General features: G+C 32.4%; 1 protein-coding gene, 1 long non-coding RNA gene and 1 pseudogene across 2 annotated transcripts; 2 read left to right on the top strand and 1 right to left on the bottom strand.

The window, feature by feature from the left end:
- The first annotated feature begins 8,932 nt into the window (after positions 1–8,932).
- Positions 8,933–10,337, top strand: LOC129913373 (cytoplasmic dynein 1 intermediate chain-like; annotated as a pseudogene).
- Positions 10,338–10,641: 304 nt separating this feature from the next.
- LOC129914215 (uncharacterized) lies at positions 10,642–12,096 on the bottom strand. The gene is made up of 4 exons (XR_008772147.1): positions 11,838–12,096; positions 11,687–11,757; positions 11,083–11,635; positions 10,642–10,998 (listed from the first exon to the last, which is right to left on the bottom strand). It is a non-coding gene; the product is annotated as an uncharacterized LOC129914215 (long non-coding RNA).
- Positions 12,097–12,299: 203 nt separating this feature from the next.
- On the top strand, positions 12,300–19,680 carry LOC129914214 (beclin 1-associated autophagy-related key regulator). Its single transcript, XM_055993358.1, has 4 exons — positions 12,300–12,774; positions 16,973–17,776; positions 18,830–19,092; positions 19,163–19,680. Exons 1-4 carry the CDS (start codon positions 12,542–12,544, stop codon positions 19,327–19,329), a joined length of 1,467 nt encoding a protein of 488 aa, XP_055849333.1. The 5' UTR covers positions 12,300–12,541; the 3' UTR covers positions 19,330–19,680.
- Positions 19,681–19,776: the final 96 nt, after the last annotated feature.

Here is a 19,776-nt window from a genome sequence, read left to right as displayed (position 1 = left end):
TCGGAGAGTCAACATTATTAACAGTAAATCTATGCATATCTAAAGGATATCATCGTTTCATAATTTTTTTTTCTTCTGGTTGGGCAGTTACTCCGAAACGCTAGGTGTCCCCAACCTGATTTTCTGATGACGAACAAGGGGAAGGCCCAAAAACTTTGTAAAACATATGTAAGTGCTATGGGAAGTTCATAGCCACAGCTAAACCTTGACGTTCCGGTTTGAATCTTTTTTGCATACAATTACGCGTACCGCAACAGCTTTCCGGTGTGGTCATTCCTTGAAGGTTTTGAATGAACAACAACAGCTTGTGTGTCTTACCAGCAAGTTCATAGGCTAAAGTTATAGCTATTTCACGGGGACCAACCCGATCATCAGACTCCTTTCAGTGGTGCTAAGTCGCTTATGTTTAATTAATTTCGAAAGAGGTTTTTGGGGCCGAGACTAAGATATACTTTTGCGTAGGTTTTTGATGTGCTGAACTCGAATCTGAAGTCAGAAATATCCTATCCGTTAGGAGATGCAAAAACTCTACTTTTGATGTTATGCTTATATGTGAACACACTTTTTTTCAATATAAATTATAACGGTTTCTTTAAGAACTATTTTCCTTCTTTCAAGCTCTTTTTAAATCTTTACGATATCTTTTTTATTGTTTGACATATTGTCAGTTTTTTGGCTTATTGTATTTTGCTTTTGATAAATAAGCCAAAAACACTTACATCATTTTAAGATATCTCGGGCAATAAAAAAGATAATGCAAAGATTTATGGGGTTTTCGTTTGGGCCTGGCTACACAGTGTTGTGCCCAATCACGTTCCGATTCACATTTTCTAGGAACAAACGTCAAAAAGAGGAAAATCCTCACCCCTCTTGCCTACAACCTGACTGGTTAGGCGATTGAAAAATCACCGTGTAGCCCGGCACTTTGGTAAATTTATATTTTAATCCATAAATTGTTTTTTTTCGTTACGAAACGAATACGTTTTCAGATTCATTTTTATTTGCTATAGTATTGATGTGTGTCAACGAGGCAGTTGTCAAATATTGATTCTACCGTAGATTTTTTGTATCCGAAGATGAGCTGGACAAATAAATTATTTCACTCAAAATTAACCGAAACAAATTTATTATCAAATAAAGACTTGCTAAACAGATGGATACCAATAATAAAGGGTAGTGGTTTTAGTAAAAGAGGGGTAAATTTGCCGAAAAATCCAGATCTGGAAAATTGATCTAAGATCAAAAAATAAATCAATTTTTTTGGCCAAACGAAGGCAAAAATTGTAAAAATCAGTTTTAGATAGATCTAAATAAAAAAATAAATTGATTTTTGTACCAACCGAAAATCTCATTAAACAGGTCTTGAAAGAACGAAAATAGAAAGTGGAAAAAACGTTTTTTTGCATTTTCTGACGGTAATATTTCAAAAACAGGAGCTGATACGATATTTTAAACTTCAGATTCGAGTTCAGCACACCAAAAACCTTCAGAAAATTTTATTTTTTTTCAAGTGGGGAAAATCTTGTTAACATCAAAATAAGTCAAAAACGATTTTTTTTTTAACTTTCTAACGGTAATATTTGAAAAACGGGAGCTGATAGATTATTTCTGACTTTGGATTCGAGTTCAGCACATCAAAAACCTATAGAAAAGTATATTTTAGTGTCCGCACCAAGTGTGAAATGCTGGAAATTTAGAGAAATCACTTCTGCAATGGCTTTGACGAAACCTGCTCCGCCCAAAGGCAGACACTGCACCAGTAAATGCCGACGATGGACACTAACATTTCTTTTCAGATGAAAAAAAAAGGAACAGCAATCCATCACCTGTTCATCGATTTAAAGCCAGCGTCAAGATGGTATTAGTCGCGTTTCTTTGGAGGTGGTAGACTACTTATGAGTAGAAATCTAGTACAACAACTACACATTCCCATCTTCTCGAGTAGAAGATCATGGTGTTAATTGTAGTACTAGATCTACTCATGAGTAAAATACCACCTCCAATGGAACAGGGCTATGCACAAAAAATAAATAAATATTGAAATGTGGACGCCTCTGATATATTTTTCTACCTGAAAAAAACCCTATAAAATAATTATTGAATAGAGTATAATAAGAATAAGAATTAAATGGAATATTATGTGTGTTTTTTTGTTTATTTATATAGATTTTGTGCAAAAAAACGACATCGGGATTTTTGAAATCCGACAGCTGTGCAGCTGTCTGTCAAAAATGTGCCGTGCTCATCTTTTCTTTTTTAACTCCGTAGTGGTGTGGCCATCATTGTATATATATTTCCATAGTACCATCCCGCTGTTGAGCTATAACCTCTCTCTCATGAAAAAAGCAATTAATAATCTTGAACTAGTAGAAAACGACCTGATTAATCAAGTCGTCGAGTCTCAGTCGGGGTCCTAGTGGGATAGCACCAGTTACTTATCTCCACTCGGTATTCTTTCTCTAAACCTGGATTCTTCATTAACATCCACTCCCTTGTTTTATGCCAAGGCCACATTGGGCCAAAATCGTGGCTAATCACTTTTTCTCTCTAAGTATTTTAAGACTACTTTTGATTTAACACATATCCTTTGTTTGCACTGGTGGACAGTACTTATAAGTACTATCAAATGGAGCACAGAAATGTTTTTTTTCTTAACGAATATGTTGCTGCGGCTATCAAGGTTTCACTAGAAAATATAAAATGCAGGAAAAGTCAAATCAATGGCGCGCCGCCATTACAAAAGAGACAAAACTTTGTGCATTGCATACATCGCTCTCTTTTCCTCCCATTTACCAAAGAGTTTATTTTTTTAGGAGAAACAAAACTACAATATTTTGAGGGGAGAGATTTTGGTAAATAAGGAAACACATACACCTACAAAGTATAGACTTTGTTGGTGGTTGTAATTTCCCCTAAACTACTGAGGTTTGATAACGGTTCGACGTTGAACGGCATGAAGTCCAATAAATTGTATTTTTATAATCTAGTTACGTTACACCTTATTATGACTTCATTTGAGTCGATACACATTTGTTTAAATTTAATTTTTTGTTTTTTTGTAAAATTAAATTTAAACAAATGTGTATCGACTCAAATGAAGTCATAATAAGGTGTAACTAGATTATAAAAATACAATTTATTGGACTTCATGCCGTTCAACGTCGAACCGTTATTAAATGTGACAACCAAATCAAAGTTGAACACTTACTCTCGACTAAAATTAAAAGTCGCGACAATAATTGAAGACATTTCTTTTCTTCGGGCATGTAAAAGACATAAAGTGCATCCAAAATTTATAAAAATCAGTGCTGCGGTAGAAAATTATAGATCTAAAAGTGTAATTAAAAAAGCAGAAAATATGTGGCTTAATTTGGAAGTGAAACACAAATACAAAGAGTTAGCGGATTGTGAATTAAATTTATATAATTTGCATCTTGAAATTACAAGCAATTTAAACGAAAATGAGTTTGAGAAGTGGCTGAGTTTTGATAGAGCGGTTATGGTGAGAAAAGAAAATGAGGTAAAAAGGAAAAAATACACGTTAAATAAAAAACTAAATCATTTAATTGAAAAAACTCTGTGCGTTAAATCAGAACCAAAATTCATTCAAGATTTCATTGTCAACGAATCCAACGAGAATTTTAGTGACGAAGAGTTGAATTTGTTAATTAAAGGCCTAAAATTTACACCAACTCCATACAAAAGTGAAATTTTAGACGTGGTTGTTGATATTGAAACAATATTAAAGTATAAAGTTCCGTCAACTCAAAATGATATTCGCCGTACTGCTTCCAGTGTAATAAATGCTAATGTCAACTCAATCCAAAAATCGGAAACAGCAAAATTACAAAAGCAAACGGTGGAAAAATTAAGAAAAAAAGATGTAGTTTATATTAAAGCGGATAAAAGTAATCAAGTTGTCATTTTAGATAAAATAGATTATGAACAACGTGTTTTTCAATTGATCTCCGAGTGTGGGTATAAAGAAATACAAAAAAATCCAATTAAAGGAATGATAAGAGAAGTTGATTCCTTACGACAAAAAATTCGAAGTGTTTTTAGTATTCGTTTAAGTAGATCATTGATTGTTTCGAACCCAAGTTTGCCTAAAATGTATGCGCTACCAAAAACACATAAACAAGGAAAAAAGATGCGTCCAATCGTCTCCAACATTAATGCTCCAACTTATGAATTGGCTAAATGGTTAGTTAATGAAGTGAAAAAATTACCGAAATTGGAAAGCTTGTCAGTAAAAAACTCATTTGAGTTTGTGGATAAAATCAAAGATTTAGTGTTGCAAAAAGAGGAAATAATGGTTAGCTTTGACGTGTCATCATTATTTCCTAATATCCCGGTGAACATCGCGTTAGATGAATTTAAAAAATATTTAAATAAAATTGAAATCGAAAGTGAGAAAAAAGAAGTTTATTTTGAAACAGCAAAACTTTGCATGAAGCAAAACTTTTTTCAATTCCGGCAAAAAATATTTAGTGTAGAGTTTGGCACAAATATGGGTAACCCGCTCAGCCCTCTTATATCTGAACTTTTCATGTCGGCTTTTGAAATTAGTTTAAAAGAAAGAAACCTTCTTCCGCGAGTTTGGCATCGCTACGTTGATGATGTGTTTTCCGTAGTGCATAAAGACGATATAGAAAAAACGTTGGAAATTTTAAATAACCAATTTAAAACAATAAATTTCACTTATGAAGTTGAAGTGGAAAGAAAAATCGCGTTTCTCGATTTAGAAGTGCAATATAAAAATGATAAAGTTGAATTTGGTGTATTTCACAAGCCAACAAGCACTATGAGAACTATTACTAGTGATTCTTTTTGCCCATTACAACATAAGTTAGCCGCGTATCACTCTATGGTTCATAGATTATGCCGTTTACCCCTTTCAATCTCCAATTATAAAAAAGAATACGAGTATATAAAAACAACTGCGTGTGTAAATGGTTTCAGTGAACAAATGATTGATAAACTAATCTATAAACATACGCGAAAAGTGAAAAACTTCAACATGACAACCTTTTTCTCACAAGTAGTTAAAAATAAAAATAAAAGAGTAGCGTTGCCCTTTGAACCTTCCATAACAAATAAATTAAAACAAGTTTTTAATAACCATGAAATGGATGTGGTCTATAAAAATGACAAAAAATTAGTGAATTTACTTGGTTCTACAAAAGACAAAACAACAACATTGAGTAAGTCAGGGATTTACATGATTGAATGCGGTGATTGCAAACGTATATATTATGGCCAAACAAAACGAAGCATAGAGACAAGATTTAAAGAACATATGAATTGTGTCCGTCTCAATCAGCCACAAAAATCTGCGATTGCGTCGCACATTTTAAATGATGAACATAACAACATAAACATCGAAAATTTAACCCTACTCAAACAAGTAAATGACCACAGACGATTGGATGCATTTGAATCGTTTTACATACAAAAAGACACAAATGCACTAAATTTAGACAACGGCAATATTGAGTCTTGCCTACTTAATCTAATGTGCCAAAGACAAAATTAAAAGAAAAGAGAAAAGTACCGCTTTCAATGTTTTTGCAACTCAACTAAGCTTAGTCGCGATTGCTGATGATGGAGTGCATACGCTCTGAAATGCATTCAGGTTAGTTACGTGTTTGTTTATATCGTTTTGCATTAAATGTAGTGTTTTTTTGTAAAATTAAATTTAAACAAATGTGTATCGACTCAAATGAAGTCATAATAAGGTGTAACTAGATTATAAAAATACTGAGGTTTGGTTTGCAGGGTACCTAATTTAGTCTAAGCGTATTGTTAAGTATATATCATACCTGGTATTATTCTAATCACTTATTGCCAGAATGAAAGACTGATTAAATGTTAAATTGCTGTGATAATACCTTGGTACAAACGTTTATTCTTTAAGAATTCATAATTTCTTATTATAAATAATAAAATCTAAAAGAACAAACACTAAAAAAAAAAAAAAAAAGTCGTATCCAAATGCTCAACTCATATTATGTTACATGTTAGTATTTATAGTCATTATATGTATTCAAATCTGAATGTTATATGTGTTCGCATAATAAAAGATATAGAAAAAAAATAATAAAAGATACATCTCAAAAGAGAAATTGAAACATTATTTATAAAGCGACTTTATGTAAAATGCCATCCCATTGTCACACTTTCAATATCAAACACAATGTAAATTTTTTCTAAATGTAAAAAATATTGTTAGTGCGCTCTCGCTCTAACTCTTGCAAAACGACATCAAATATACATTTCTGGCATCTGTTTGTCTTCGTTATTTACTTTTATTTTAGTAGTAGTCTATTGTATGTATGTATATATATATTGTTAAATGACCCTCCGTCAATCCAAACGAATAATATACTCCCATGAGCAAGAGTAGTCAAACCATATATAAAAGGCAGCCACGAGGCATTTCAAATAAATTGTCAAAGCAGGCAAAACATTATAGCCGCAGTAGTACTTAAGATATAGATAAGAACACACTTTGTAATAGAATTTTAAGTCTCAATGAAGAATTCAATTCAATTCATAGTACTATCATGAAGTGAAATGATCTCAGGAACTCTGGTGGTAATTTGTATGAAATAAATACACTGAGCGCCACCTGAAAATAGTGGTGACTTGAACTAATACTAAATTCGACTTCATGATAGAACTATAGAAATATATATATACAATGATGGCCATTACATCCATGATGGATTCAAAAAATTTTTTTTCACAAAAAACCAAAACCATTCGTGTGGCCATTGCATTCATGTTGGATTCAAAAAAAATGTTTTTAACAAAAAAAAACCAAAAATCATTTGTATATTCTTATGCTGGATTTACATACGTGTGCATTTCCAGATCTGCATTGAAAGGAGACACAGTATTTAAGAACCACAGATGTTGGATAGAGAGGGTAGATGAAAATGCAGACATCTTCACAAATGCAGATTATAGGAAGATTATGGCGAAGACGAACATGTTCGTCTTCATCAATGCTTCTCTTTCATACGTACGGATTGTACGTATTGTATCTATCCCCCTTTACTTTTCTGCATGCAGACGTATGTAAATCCAACATTAGCTTCATTTTAAGACCGCGACCATTAATGGTGGATTTACATACTTTTGCATTTCCAGATCTGCATTGAAAGGAGACACAGTATTTAAGATTCACAGACGTTGGATAGAGAGAGTAGATGAAAATGCAGACATCTTCACAAATGCAGATTATAGGAAGATTATGTCGAAGACGAACATGTTCGTCTTCATCAATGCCTCTCCTTCATACGTACGGATTGTACGTATTATATCTATCCCTCTTTACTTTTCTGTATGCAGACGTATGTAAATCCAGCAAGAACATAAGATTAGTTGCGCCGTTCTTGTTTTATAAGCGTTTGAAGGTAGCCATATTGAATTTTTTTTCGATTTTTTTAAAAATCAAACGTGGAAACTTTTTTATTTTTATTTTTATTTTTATTTTTTCGAAAAAAAACTTTGTTAATTTTATATTTGTTCAACAATCTTATCAGGATCCATTTGAGAAATATTAACATTTCAATGCAACCATGTCAAACAAATTCTTGATTATTTTTTTCTTTGAGAGCTTTTTTCAAACCTCATCTTCTCCGCTTTTTTTTTTTGTTAAAGCCTAGTACGCTGCTAATGCGAAACGAAAAATTTTCAAGTCTCCAAAGTCGACAACGAAAATGCTAACAAAAAAATATCATCGAGTATTCTGTTAAAAGCCGTTTTTTATTATCGCACTTGATCCATATACCATATATATCATTAATTAACACGTATTACAACAACTACATGATATCTTGCTTTTCATCAGGATCACGAATCGTGATCTTTATTTTCATCAGGATCACGAATCATGATCTTGCTTTTCATCAGGATCACGAATCGTGATCCTGATGAAAAGCAAGATCTCATGTAGTTGATCTATATGGATTAAGTGGGATAATAAAAAACGGCTAAAGTCAAAATAAAAAAAATCAAAATTAATTTAAAATCAAGAAAAATCAACAGAAAATAATTTTTAAAGCAAGAAATAAATGAATTACAAGTGAAAAACCGTCAACAGTGGTCTTGGAGTCAAGAAAAATGCACAGGATAGTAAAAAGTAAGTGACAAATGAGTGAAAACTTTCCAATTTTTCGCTAAAGCTGCGTACTGTAAAACGAAAAGCAAAACGAAATTTTGTATGGAAAATTTCGTTTCGCATCAGCAGCGTACTAGTCTTAATATTTTAAGATATTTATGTATAAACACAACAATTAAACTACCTTGGCATACTGTTTTTATCGAGAGAAAGTAAAATCCTGGATAATTATCTAGATTTTTCAAAAATCTATACAGATAAAGTTTTTGTTGTTTTTAACACGTAAAGGCTTGGCCACACCGGAGGGTATGCGGTAGCGGTACGGGTAGAGGTAACGGTACTTGTATGAAAAAAATTCCAAACTGACATATCAACGTTCAGATGTGGAATTTTTTTCATACAAATATCGTTACCGCTACCCGTACCTCTACCGCATACCCTCCGGTGTGGCCAAGCCTTAAATTGTTTTGATTTCAAATATCTCGATGTGGTTTTTTTGCACAAAATCTATATAGATCAACAAAAAAAACACACCTATTATACTTTTTTTTACAAAAACAAATATTAGGTGTGTTTTTTTGTTTATCTATATAGATTTTGTGCAAAAAAACGACATCGAGATTTTTGGAATCCGTGTTAAAATTTGGCAGCACTGAACATTTACTTTGACAACTGTCTGTCAAAAAGTTTGCTTTTGCTTTTTTATTTAAAAAATTAAAATTTAATAAAACAAAGCTCTAAACAAAATGGGAGAAAAAAAAAAAAACAAACAAAAAAAATCGTAGAATTGTTCCTGTTTTACCTATGCTTACTTATGATGCCCAAGGAGATGACGAACAGAGATCGCTGCCACACATCGACAATGGGTTCCATTCCAAACTACCACCAGGAATTCTACCACATGGTTTGCCCACTATGAAGGAAGTTGCATCAGCCATAACACCACTTGAACACAAAAAAGAACCTGAAGAGAAAAATAAAGTAAGTGAATTTTTTCTCTCCTCTCTTTACATTAATTTAACATTTGTGCTTTCAGTTAAGGAACTATCGGAAGAACAAAAACAGATGATCATCTTGTCGGCGGACTTTCAAAGGTTTGTTTTACCCGCTGGACGTGTCTTCGAAAGGGCTCTATCTGAGAATGTCGACATCTACACCGAATACATTGGAGGTGGTGATAGGAGTCAAACGATGAGAGGACACATGCTAGGTTGTCATTGAATCGAGATTTCCACGAAGACCGATGGTCTAAGAATCGATGCGTCACTTCAATGGATTGGCCAACACATTTTCCTGAACTGGTTGTTGTTTCATATCACAATCATGAGGTTTGCATTTGTATTTTTTTCTACGATTCTATCTAAAACCCACTAAATTTTTTAAGGAGAGTCACAATGAACCAGATGGTGTTGTAATGGTCTGGAACACAAAATATAAAAAACAAACACCCGAAGATGTATTCCATTGTCAAAGTGCCGTTATGTCAACATGCTTTGCTAAACCAGCAGAGCACCTCTAAGTGCAACTGCACATACGCATCCAGTGTATTGTTTGCAAATGGTTGGCACACAGAATGCAGACAATGTGTTATCGATCTCATCCGATGGCAAGCTTTGCTCATGGAGATACACTGGAATTGCAGCCACGGCAATCGAACCCAATTGCTATCAGTTGCATGTCCTTTCCATCGAATGAGATTAACAATCTGGTTATGGGTAGTGAAGATGGCAATGTTTATTATGGTAAAAGTTTGTTGTGATTTTTCATTTGCTTATAAATAAATTGTTGTTTCTACTCAAGCTTATCGACATGGAATACGTTCGGGTGTGTCTGAAGTCTATGAGAAACATTTGGGTCCAGTGACGGGAATATCAACTCATCCAAATCAATCTACAACAGATTTTGGTGATTTGTTTCTTACATCGTCCATTGATTGGACAATAAAGTTATGGAGTCTTAAGGTGAAATTTAATATCTACTATAACGACCAATATGTATTACATTTTTTGTATTTACTTGTAGGACACTAAACCATTATATTCATTTGAAGAAAATTCAAATTATGTTATGGTCTCCAATTCATCCCGCCTTGTTCGCTTCTGTCGACGGCAGTGGTCGCCTTGATTTATGGAATACCGAAGTGCCCTCGGCATCGGTGATTGTTTTTTTTTTTGTTTTGTGTATGTATGTATGATAATGAAAATTAGTAAAAGAGTATTTACTGAGTAGGTACCTACTTATGAAAAAAAAAAAAAACATGAAACAAAAATGTTAAATAAATATATAGGTAAATTTTGTCAAAAGCTGAGTAATTCTTTCTTTGAGTATGTTTTTTATTTCTAAAAACTAATACAAAGTTATGTGTTGAATTTTTTATGGAAACATTTTGTAAGTCTGATGTAAAAGTGCAGTTCCGAGATTATGCAGTGAGGCGCGCACAAATTTGTTCATTTAATTTTCATATCGGATTGGAAACTTGTCAGATAAATCTTAATGAGAAAAAGCAAAACGGATTACGTTTTAATTTTGCAATTTGCAATTTAATAATAAAATAACTTATTTCTAAGATACATTTAAAATTTTGATGGCACAAAGGGGGTCTAACGTTAAATAATAATGACAAAGTTATAAAATATAAACAAATATAATACATGGATAAACTTAGTTTAAAAAGTCTGCCGTACTCGAGTTGTTCAGACCCGGATGTCCAGTTGTAGGGTTGGTTAAGTTGGGTTGGGAATCCATGTGTTTTGCCTTAATTCCTCCCTCTGCATAACTGTTTAGGAGGGGAAAGCAATTGCGAAGAAGATTCATGCAGATTTTCTCGGGAGCTCGATGGGGGCTTTAGACCCATTTGTAGAAGACATGTCCTACAGAAACAAAACGACATCAATGCAGGCAGAGTACATAAGGAATATATCGAACCAAAAAAGGAGAATCAATAAAAATATTACCTGCAACCAATTGGGGAGCTAAATGATGCTCTGAAACAATTACCACTTTCAACATGCCATTTGTTTCCACACTTCACTTATCATGCACATGTCGTCCAAGTTTGAACGCAGTGAAGCGATCTCTTATGAAATGGTTTTTCATCAACGGGAGCTGAAGGATTTTTGGGTGTTGAATGAGCTGCATAATGCAATGTTAGGATTGTCTTGCTTGTTGCTGTCTGCTGTTTGGGATGAAAAGTGTTTCCTGGGGGAATATGTGTCGGGAGGTATGTTTGTATTTGCTTTTCTTCGCAGCGCACGCATACATGACGTGTATCATTTTAAAAATGTAAGAGACTGTTTTTGTGGTGGGCATTCTAACGATGCAATTTATTAACAACAAGAGCTTTGTTATCATTTATTCATGTTGATCGTCTAAGAATAGACGTTTTCGCAAACGAGCGCGCATTCCAAGAGCATTTGACATTACATTTTGGCTGTGAGGGTTGAAGGTACCGACACGATTAAGACCCAAGCGCATAGTACACAGAATTCTTCTTTTGTGAAATAATTCCTAGAAAAAAAGATTAATACGCTAGTTCATTGTAAGAATAAATTGATTTACTTTCCATCTCCTTTTCAGGTTTTTTTCTTTAATTTTGGGGAAGATATCGCACTCTTGCAAACACGTGAATCCTAAAATTATTAAATTAAAAAAAAAACCAAAGTTTATCGTACAATTTTCATCTTTTTCCAAAAAATATGCTTATACTTACATTGATTTGTGTTGTTTGTTATTCCTAATTGAATTCAATTTTAAATATTAAATTTTTTTTTGTCATATATCTGTCAACTGCAGCTGTCGTTTATTGGAATCTGACATTTAATAAGTGTAATGTACCTTGGCAGTACTGTTTTCTATCGAGAGAAAGTAAAATCTGGATAATTATCTGGATTTTTCAAAAATCTATACAGATAAAGTTTTTGTTGTAATTAACACGTAAATTGTTTTCATTTCAAAAATCTCGATGTCGTTTTTTTGCACAAAATCTATATAGATAAACAAAAAAACACACCTATTTTATTTAAAAATTAAATTTCTTTGCCATAAATTAACTGATGAGCCTATGGCTTAAAACAACAAAAATGTAATCTTACCTTTAGAAAATTAAAAATCAAAAAACTGCTATAAACTACTAGAAACAAATTTCCCCCACGCCAGCTGTTGCAAAATAACCTGTCAAAACATTTGAGTTTGTGGGTTTGTGTAGATTTTCATTTTTTTTTTGTGAATAATTGCCAATTTATTGCGACGAAAAATTTATTTTACTTTCTATTTTCCAACATTCAATAACCAGACCACAAATTTATAACCTTATATAAAATACAAAAATAATGCTCAAATAGTTTCTTCAAAACTAAACACAAGACCTGAGTGTAGGTGTTTTGTAATTTTCCAACGAAGCAAAACAAGCAGCAAATGGCATCCAGCAGCAGCATAAACAGCAATGATTCAGATGAGAGCAATAATAAGGCTCCAGAGAATTTCCGTGTTTCATCATCAAATGATAATTGCGATGAAGATAATCAAAGTAATAGCAATCATTTCCGGCTAAGGTGTCCACTCTGCACAACTTTGCAAAAGAGTTTCCACTGTCGTTGTTGTGTTCGCAAAGGTGACTTTATACATTCCTCGCATCATTATGAAGAAAGGTATATTTTTCAATAAAATATATAAAAAAAAGTATCAATTAATTATATTTGACAATAAATTTAATTTAAAGGAACATTGTACATTATTACAACAGCAACTAGCTTCCAGACTAAATATTATCAGATTTCTATCCTCAAAAAAAAGTTTATTTCATCCAAACACACTTGTTCATATTACTAGTAGTATAATATTATCTAAAATTGACTATGGATTGATAACACGGTGTTACAAAAATTAGGTTTTAAAATATACGCGGGCAGAGACCTATCATGTTTTGTAGAGCTAGTCGCACTGATTACGAAACGGTATTTAAAAAGTCCCTAACACCCCCAAAACTTGGAGTTAGGGGCAAAAAACGGTTTTTTCGACCTTCACCCATTGAAAAAAATCTAGCTTCGTCAAATTTTTACCCATTTTCGATTTTCTTACAGTTTCTAATAGGAGATAAATATACCTTTTCAACAATGTATAAAACATGTGACTCGGTTAAACCACCTAGAATTTATAAGCTGTCAATGAAAACTATATGTTTCTATGTCTTCTAGTTTTCTGTGTGAGTAATTTATTTACTAAAATTCACAGTCTGGACAAAAATAGTATAAAATGAGTTTTAAAAATTTTTTTTCGCCTATTTTTAACTTTGAAATCGATTATTTTAAAAACTATTGGTAACATTATATTAATTTAAAAATTAGAATCAAATACACAATTTTGCCTTTCGGAAATGGTTTCATTTATTACTGTGAGTGTTGCCGTTATTTTTTAATAATTTTTTTTTTATTTTGATAATTTTTTTTTTAAATGCCCCTCCCACCTAAACGGGGGGGAGATATACCCCCTCCCAAAGAAAAAAATGTTTGTATTGAGCTCCTCTACAAAAACCCGTTATCAAATCCTGGCGCCCAACTTATCCTACTACGTGCCGAAACAACATTTTTGTTCTATACCTAAAAGTTCGAATTTCTGTATCTGGGTTGAAATCGAAAATTTTTTTTTTCTAAGCCAATTTTAAACTGATTTTCAAAAAAAAAATACCTCATTTGATTTGGAAATGAATATTATTTTAGAATATATTTTTAAAACAGCATGTTGTTGTGAAAACATATTATTCTTTAATTTGATGTCGAAGTTGAGTAAATGACGAAAAAAATGGAATTTTTGAAGTTTGACAGCTTATAAATTCTAGGTGGTTTAACCGAGTTACATGTTTTATACATTGTTGAAAAGGTATATTTATCTCCTATTAGAAACTGTAAGAAAATCGAAAATGAGTAAAAATTTGACGAAGCTAGATTTTTTTCAATGGGTGAAGGTCGAAAAAACCGTTTTTTGCCCCTAACTCCAGATTTTGGAGGTGTTAGGGACTTTTTAAATACCGTTTCGTAATCAGTGCGACTAGCTCTACAAAACTTGATAGGTCTTCGCCCGCGTATATTTTGAGTGTTACACCGTGTAATCTACGGCAAATGTGCAAAATCAACCCTTCAAATAATTAGAATTAGAAATAGAAAACATTTTTATAAATTCATTTTCCATTTACAATTTAAACTTATAGTGCAAAACAAAATAGTGTTAAAAAGATTAAAAATAATAGCTATCATTCTTTAACTTAAAGTTAGTGTTGAATGATACATTTTTTAATTAAATTTTACAATAATAGGAAACTGTTGTGGGGTGACAATCAGTAATATGATAATAAACAATAATTCAATAAGTTAAATTCAATAAGTTCAATAAATATTTTAGTGATAATTTAAATTATTATGTAGAAAAATAAACAATTCATCAAAATAATTCGTAAAAAAGAAGCAAAATGATACATTATGTATGTACTTATTTTAAAATTATGATACAATTTTTAACAATAGTTTTCAATAGAAATTAAATCAATAGTGAAAAGCCAGTCTTTCAATTTTTTCAAGAAAGTGTTTAAGTTTTGAGTTTTTCTGATAACCAGAGGTAATTTATTAAACGATTTTGGTGCTGTGGCATTATAAAAGTTAGAGAAATGTGTTTTGTGGGGAGTAGGTTCATTTACAAAATGCATGTTGTTTATTCTAAGATTGTATAACTGCGAGCACTTTAAAAATATAAAGATGTCTCATGGGTACAATTCGCAATTCTTTGTATAAGGGCCAACTTTCTGTCAAACGATTTTTATTGCAAATAATTCGAACAAGATGTTTTTGAGCAATCAATAAAGGTCTAAAAGTATTTGCATAGGAACCACCCCAGCTAGATAACCCGTACTGTAGTTTAGAATGTGCAAGACCATAATAAATTGAAGTAAGAACCTTTCTAGAGCAGAATGGTTTTAAAAGATACATTTTTCTCGTTATGAGCATCACATGATTTTTGATGTTGTTACTATGGTCTTTCCAATTATGGTTAGAATCAATTGTAACACCCAAATATTTGAAACTATTCACTGAATCAATTTTGAAACAAGAATCGGAACAAGAATCTTTATGTTGGAAATTAGGTTTACCACAATCGTGAATTGGAAATGTAAGTTGCCTACAGCTTGGAGCATGAAAAAATAAATTATAATTACAAACATGATGACCAGTTGTTTTAAAATACATGAACTTAGTTTTTTTCACTTATAATTAACTTGTAGTTAAAAAACCAAGTTGTTAGTACTTCAAGATCCTCTTCAATTTGCAAGACACAATTTAATACCGACTTTGACTGGTAGGTAAATGATATATCGTCTGCAAATGCCGTCGAAAGGCAATTCAATCTCAGCTCAAAAATTGAGTTTATATACACAAGGAAAAACAAAGGACCGAGTACAGATCCCTGTGGAACTCCACTTTTTAAAAATCGGGCTTCACTATGTGTACCGTTAACAACAACTTTTTGAACTCTTTCATTCAAGTATGATTTTAACCATTGAAAAATTACACCTCTAAATTTTGCATTATACAACTTATTTAATAATAACTCATGGTCAACCATATCGAATGCTTTCGTCATATCGATGAAAATAGCCATTGTAGATTTATTTTTATTTAAGCTGCTATAAAGTTGACTACATAGCCTAAGAATGACATCTTCAGTTGATTTACCAGAGCGGAAACCAAATTGATTTTCGTTAAAACATTTGTTTTTATTTAGGTAAGAAGTAATTAAGTTGTTTTTGAAATAACCGTTATAATTTGCCATGTACATCGCACTACACGCTACTAGCTATATTGATATCCATTATTCAACAAACAATCAATACACTTACACCAAGAAACATTTCTCCATGGGTGGTACCAACTGACATCATAAACACCAAAATGTCAACATTAAAAAGAGATCTACACACATCTGTTCCATGAAATAATTGAAAAATACCGAAATGGTGCGTTGGATATTTTATACACAGATGGTTCTAAATCTGAAAATGGTATAGGACTTGCCGTTGTTTCTGAACCAGGAAATGTTTTCTACGATGTGGGACTAACAAATTATTTCTCAATTTACTCAAAAGAAGCATATGCAATACTTCAAGCCACAGAAATAGCTATCTCACTATCAAAAAATATTGTCATATGCACTGATTGTCTTTCCACTCTTAAAGCCATCGGGAATTCCAACAACCGCAAACCCTCAATTATCAAAATTCGAGACAACATCTTTAAAAACAAAACAAAAATTGTGTTGCTTTGGGTTCCCGGACACTCTCCTATTATAGTTAACGATCTAGCAAACAACGCTGCGAAAAACGCCTCTGTGATGGAAAATATAACCCAGACTGCACCTTCAAAAAGAGATTTCCTAAAAGCAATTAATACTTACTGGGAACATAAAAGAAAAGAAGAATGGGACACATTCACCTACCATTATTCGAGCATAAACCCAATGGCCGAATCAAATATTTACCCCACAGAAACCACAAAAAAACTAATAAATGTTTCCTACGCCTCCGACTTGGCCAAAATCAGTTGACGCAAAAAAAAAAAAACTTAGTAACTTAGATATGTGTGGGGCTGTCAGAGATCTGTGAAGTTCACAGACCTCTGACTGCTCCATACATACTTTTTATAACTATAACTATAAATCTTAATATACCTATTTTCTATTATATCAAGCCGCAAGTCCTGAAAGCTAGCGCTTTAATAGTTTTTTAATTATTATATAAATTTATTTATATTGTAATAATAATAATAAATAAATAAATATTTCTTTTTCTTTTGTGTTTCCTAGCTTCGCTCAGAAACAAAAAAAGTACCTTAAAATTCAAGCCAGTCTAAAGGTCTATAGCAATCGCTATGAGCGCCTTATAAAGGAGCAAAAAACTTCCGAGAACATGAACTTTGAGATCAAACGCAAAAAAGAGCGAATCACTTTGTTGAAGCAACTCATAGCCAACAAACGTGTTCAAATCAATAAAAAGACAGAAGAACGAAATGAATTGAAGGCAGCCAATACGGAAAAGAACAAGCATCTTCCCAAGTACCCAATCAAAGTAAAAGAACTAGAAGATTATGTTCTCGATCGCACAGAGAAAATCAACAAATTGCGTGAAAAGAACAATGATTTGTTGGAAAAACTCAAAAAAGTCTCTTGCGTTGACATCCAAAAGTTGGTCGAATATATATTTCCCATTTCGGAAGTTGTCTTGAAAGACGAGCGAACTGTGGTAATGCACCATCATCCAGGTGGTACAACCCTAGCAACTGTTGCTGAAGACTCAGATACAATTGCTGCATTGGCCGAGGCCAAAAATACGTCTTATATACGCGGTAAATGGGTGTTCCATGGAAGTGGCATTAGCGAAATGCAATATAGAATTGTAGCACCATCGCTGCCAGCCAATGGGGATTATTCGGCTTATTTGGATTGGCTGACAGAGAATAAAGACGATGTTCCCAAGTCGGATACGAATGAGATTTCGCCGAGTAGGGTGGCGGCTTTTCGAATTGCTGGAGCACTCACTTATACAACACAGTTGACTAATTTGTTGAGTTTTTATTTAAATGTTCGATTGCCATTTAAACTTGCTTATGGGTAAGTATTTTATTGACTAAAATTTTTTAAGGGGACTTGGGTTGATTATGGCACTTGATATTTTAAATGCATTTGATTCCAGGATAAAGTTTGGCATCAAGATTGTCTTTCGAAAATGTTTTTGATATCGTTGAGTCGCTTCTTTACAAAACTTAAACTGTTCAATAAGAGTCATTGTTCTGAAACCCACAAAATAAATGCTGGTGTGCCATAAGGTTCCGATCTGTCTCCGACTATCTTTTGCATTTTTATAAATGATTTCATTTCTGAAACTTCTAATCCACTCAATTGTTTTGCTGATGATAGTACCCTTAATTTTTCATAATATACATTTCCTGATTATCGTCCATGTTCTCCGGATGTGGATTCTGAACGGCTAAATATGATAAGCTTATTTAATTTTGATCTTGATAGCATTGTCCAATGGGGAAAAAGAAATCGCGTAGAATTTATTGCTTCAAAAATATAACGTTGCGATATTTATAATTAAAACATGTTTCCCAAGCCACTACTTGCATTCCAAAGCATATGTGGAATCTTAAATTAAGAATATATAATTTGTATTAACTTTTGAAGTCAATAAACTAAACTAAAACTAAACTCATCAATGTTTATTTTAGTTTTTATAAAGGCTCGTCTTAGAGTTTTTTAATAAGATTAAAGACTTGGCATAATTCAAGAAATCTACAGTAAACAAGAGATTTTCCGCATTTTCCGGTTGTGGTTATTGGGATGTGAAATTCAAAAGTCCGAACTTCCATCCAGTTTCTGAAGCAAATATACTTTTGTTGCTGTTTATTTTTATTGTATTATATTTCCAATCTCCACTGTATTATTCCGTGATGAAGTCATTCCTGATATGTTGTTGGAATAGTCAGATATTTACAAAATATTTTAAGGTTAACAGCATTTCAAATTTTAAGAAAAATTTAAACATACAAATGTACCTTTCCATAAACCTTCCCTTGTGAAAATTTCATTGAAATTGGTTAAATATGCCTTTTATGTAATTAATTTTTGAATACAGATTTTAAATCTATTCCAACATTTCAGTGATTTTTGTAAGAAACTCAACGAAGAACAGTTTACACGCAAGGTCTCACGTTTAAACACAAATATAATGTACCTGGCATATACACAGCGTGTCAAGTTAAGACTCTTAAAAGAAAAGCATACCCTCGAGAATATAATAGCCACCTTGGATTTGGATAAGAGTGAACTTGGACGATATGGGCCAAATGAAGTAACCTACGCCCCCTTAATGAAGTCTGTTGATTCTTTACTTGTTGGCATCGAAACAGAATCTGAATCAGAAGGTAAAGCTTAAACAAATATATATGAGTCTTTTTTAATAACTTATTTTATTTTTATTAAATTGCATAAAAGATGAAAATTCTCTAAGATTAGACTGGGAGGCAGTATCTAGTTTACCAACTCAAGAAATAGCCCCACCACATTTGCTGCCACCTAACCAACAAACAACTAGCATTGCCGAGGGACTTATGACAAGTGCAGCAAATCGTTTGGCTTCGATTCTTCGATGGGTAAAATAAAAAAAAAAAAAACAGACTTTCACGCCAATGGCCATTCAGTCGTTCAGAATTTATATAAATGAGGTGATTTATCTTTACCTAATAGATGTAAAATAATTTAAAAAAAAGATGTTTGAATTATATTCGAGAATACTATTTCTAGGATTACTTTTATTTAGCAGTATGCGTACTATTTCATATTAGTTTAAAATATCTTTTATCCTGTTCATTTGATTTAGGTCTTTTATTCCAAATAATAATTGACAAAGGTTATTCATAAGTATTTTTATTAGTTGTAGTTGGATTTTATATAAAACCGACTTTTTGTAAATAAAACTAAAATCAAATAAAAACTTCATGATTATTTTTAAATTGTGTTTTTTGGAAGTCAGACGGAAAGTTATATGAACAACAAATTTTTAGCTTAAAGTCTTGAATACTTCATATGACATTTCCTATCGTTCAAAA

Source organism: Episyrphus balteatus, chromosome 3, assembly GCF_945859705.1.
Source record: "Episyrphus balteatus chromosome 3, idEpiBalt1.1, whole genome shotgun sequence".
NCBI lineage: Eukaryota > Metazoa > Arthropoda > Insecta > Diptera > Syrphidae > Episyrphus > Episyrphus balteatus.
Note: the sequence above shows the minus strand (reverse complement) of the source record. Positions and strands in the feature narration are given on the sequence as shown.

What these genes read in the sequence shown, in the direction of transcription:
- LOC129914214 (XM_055993358.1), top strand. Translation starts at nt 12,542, where the DNA reads ATGGCATCCAGCAGCAGCATAAACAGCAATGATTCAGATGAGAGCAAT. An exon ending in CCATTTAAACTTGCTTATGG is followed by an intron (nt 17,777 to 18,829) that starts GTAAGTATTTTA and finishes CCAACATTTCAG; the next exon opens with TGATTTTTGTAAGAAACTCA. An exon ending in AACAGAATCTGAATCAGAAG is followed by an intron (nt 19,093 to 19,162) that starts GTAAAGCTTAAA and finishes ATTGCATAAAAG; the next exon opens with ATGAAAATTCTCTAAGATTA.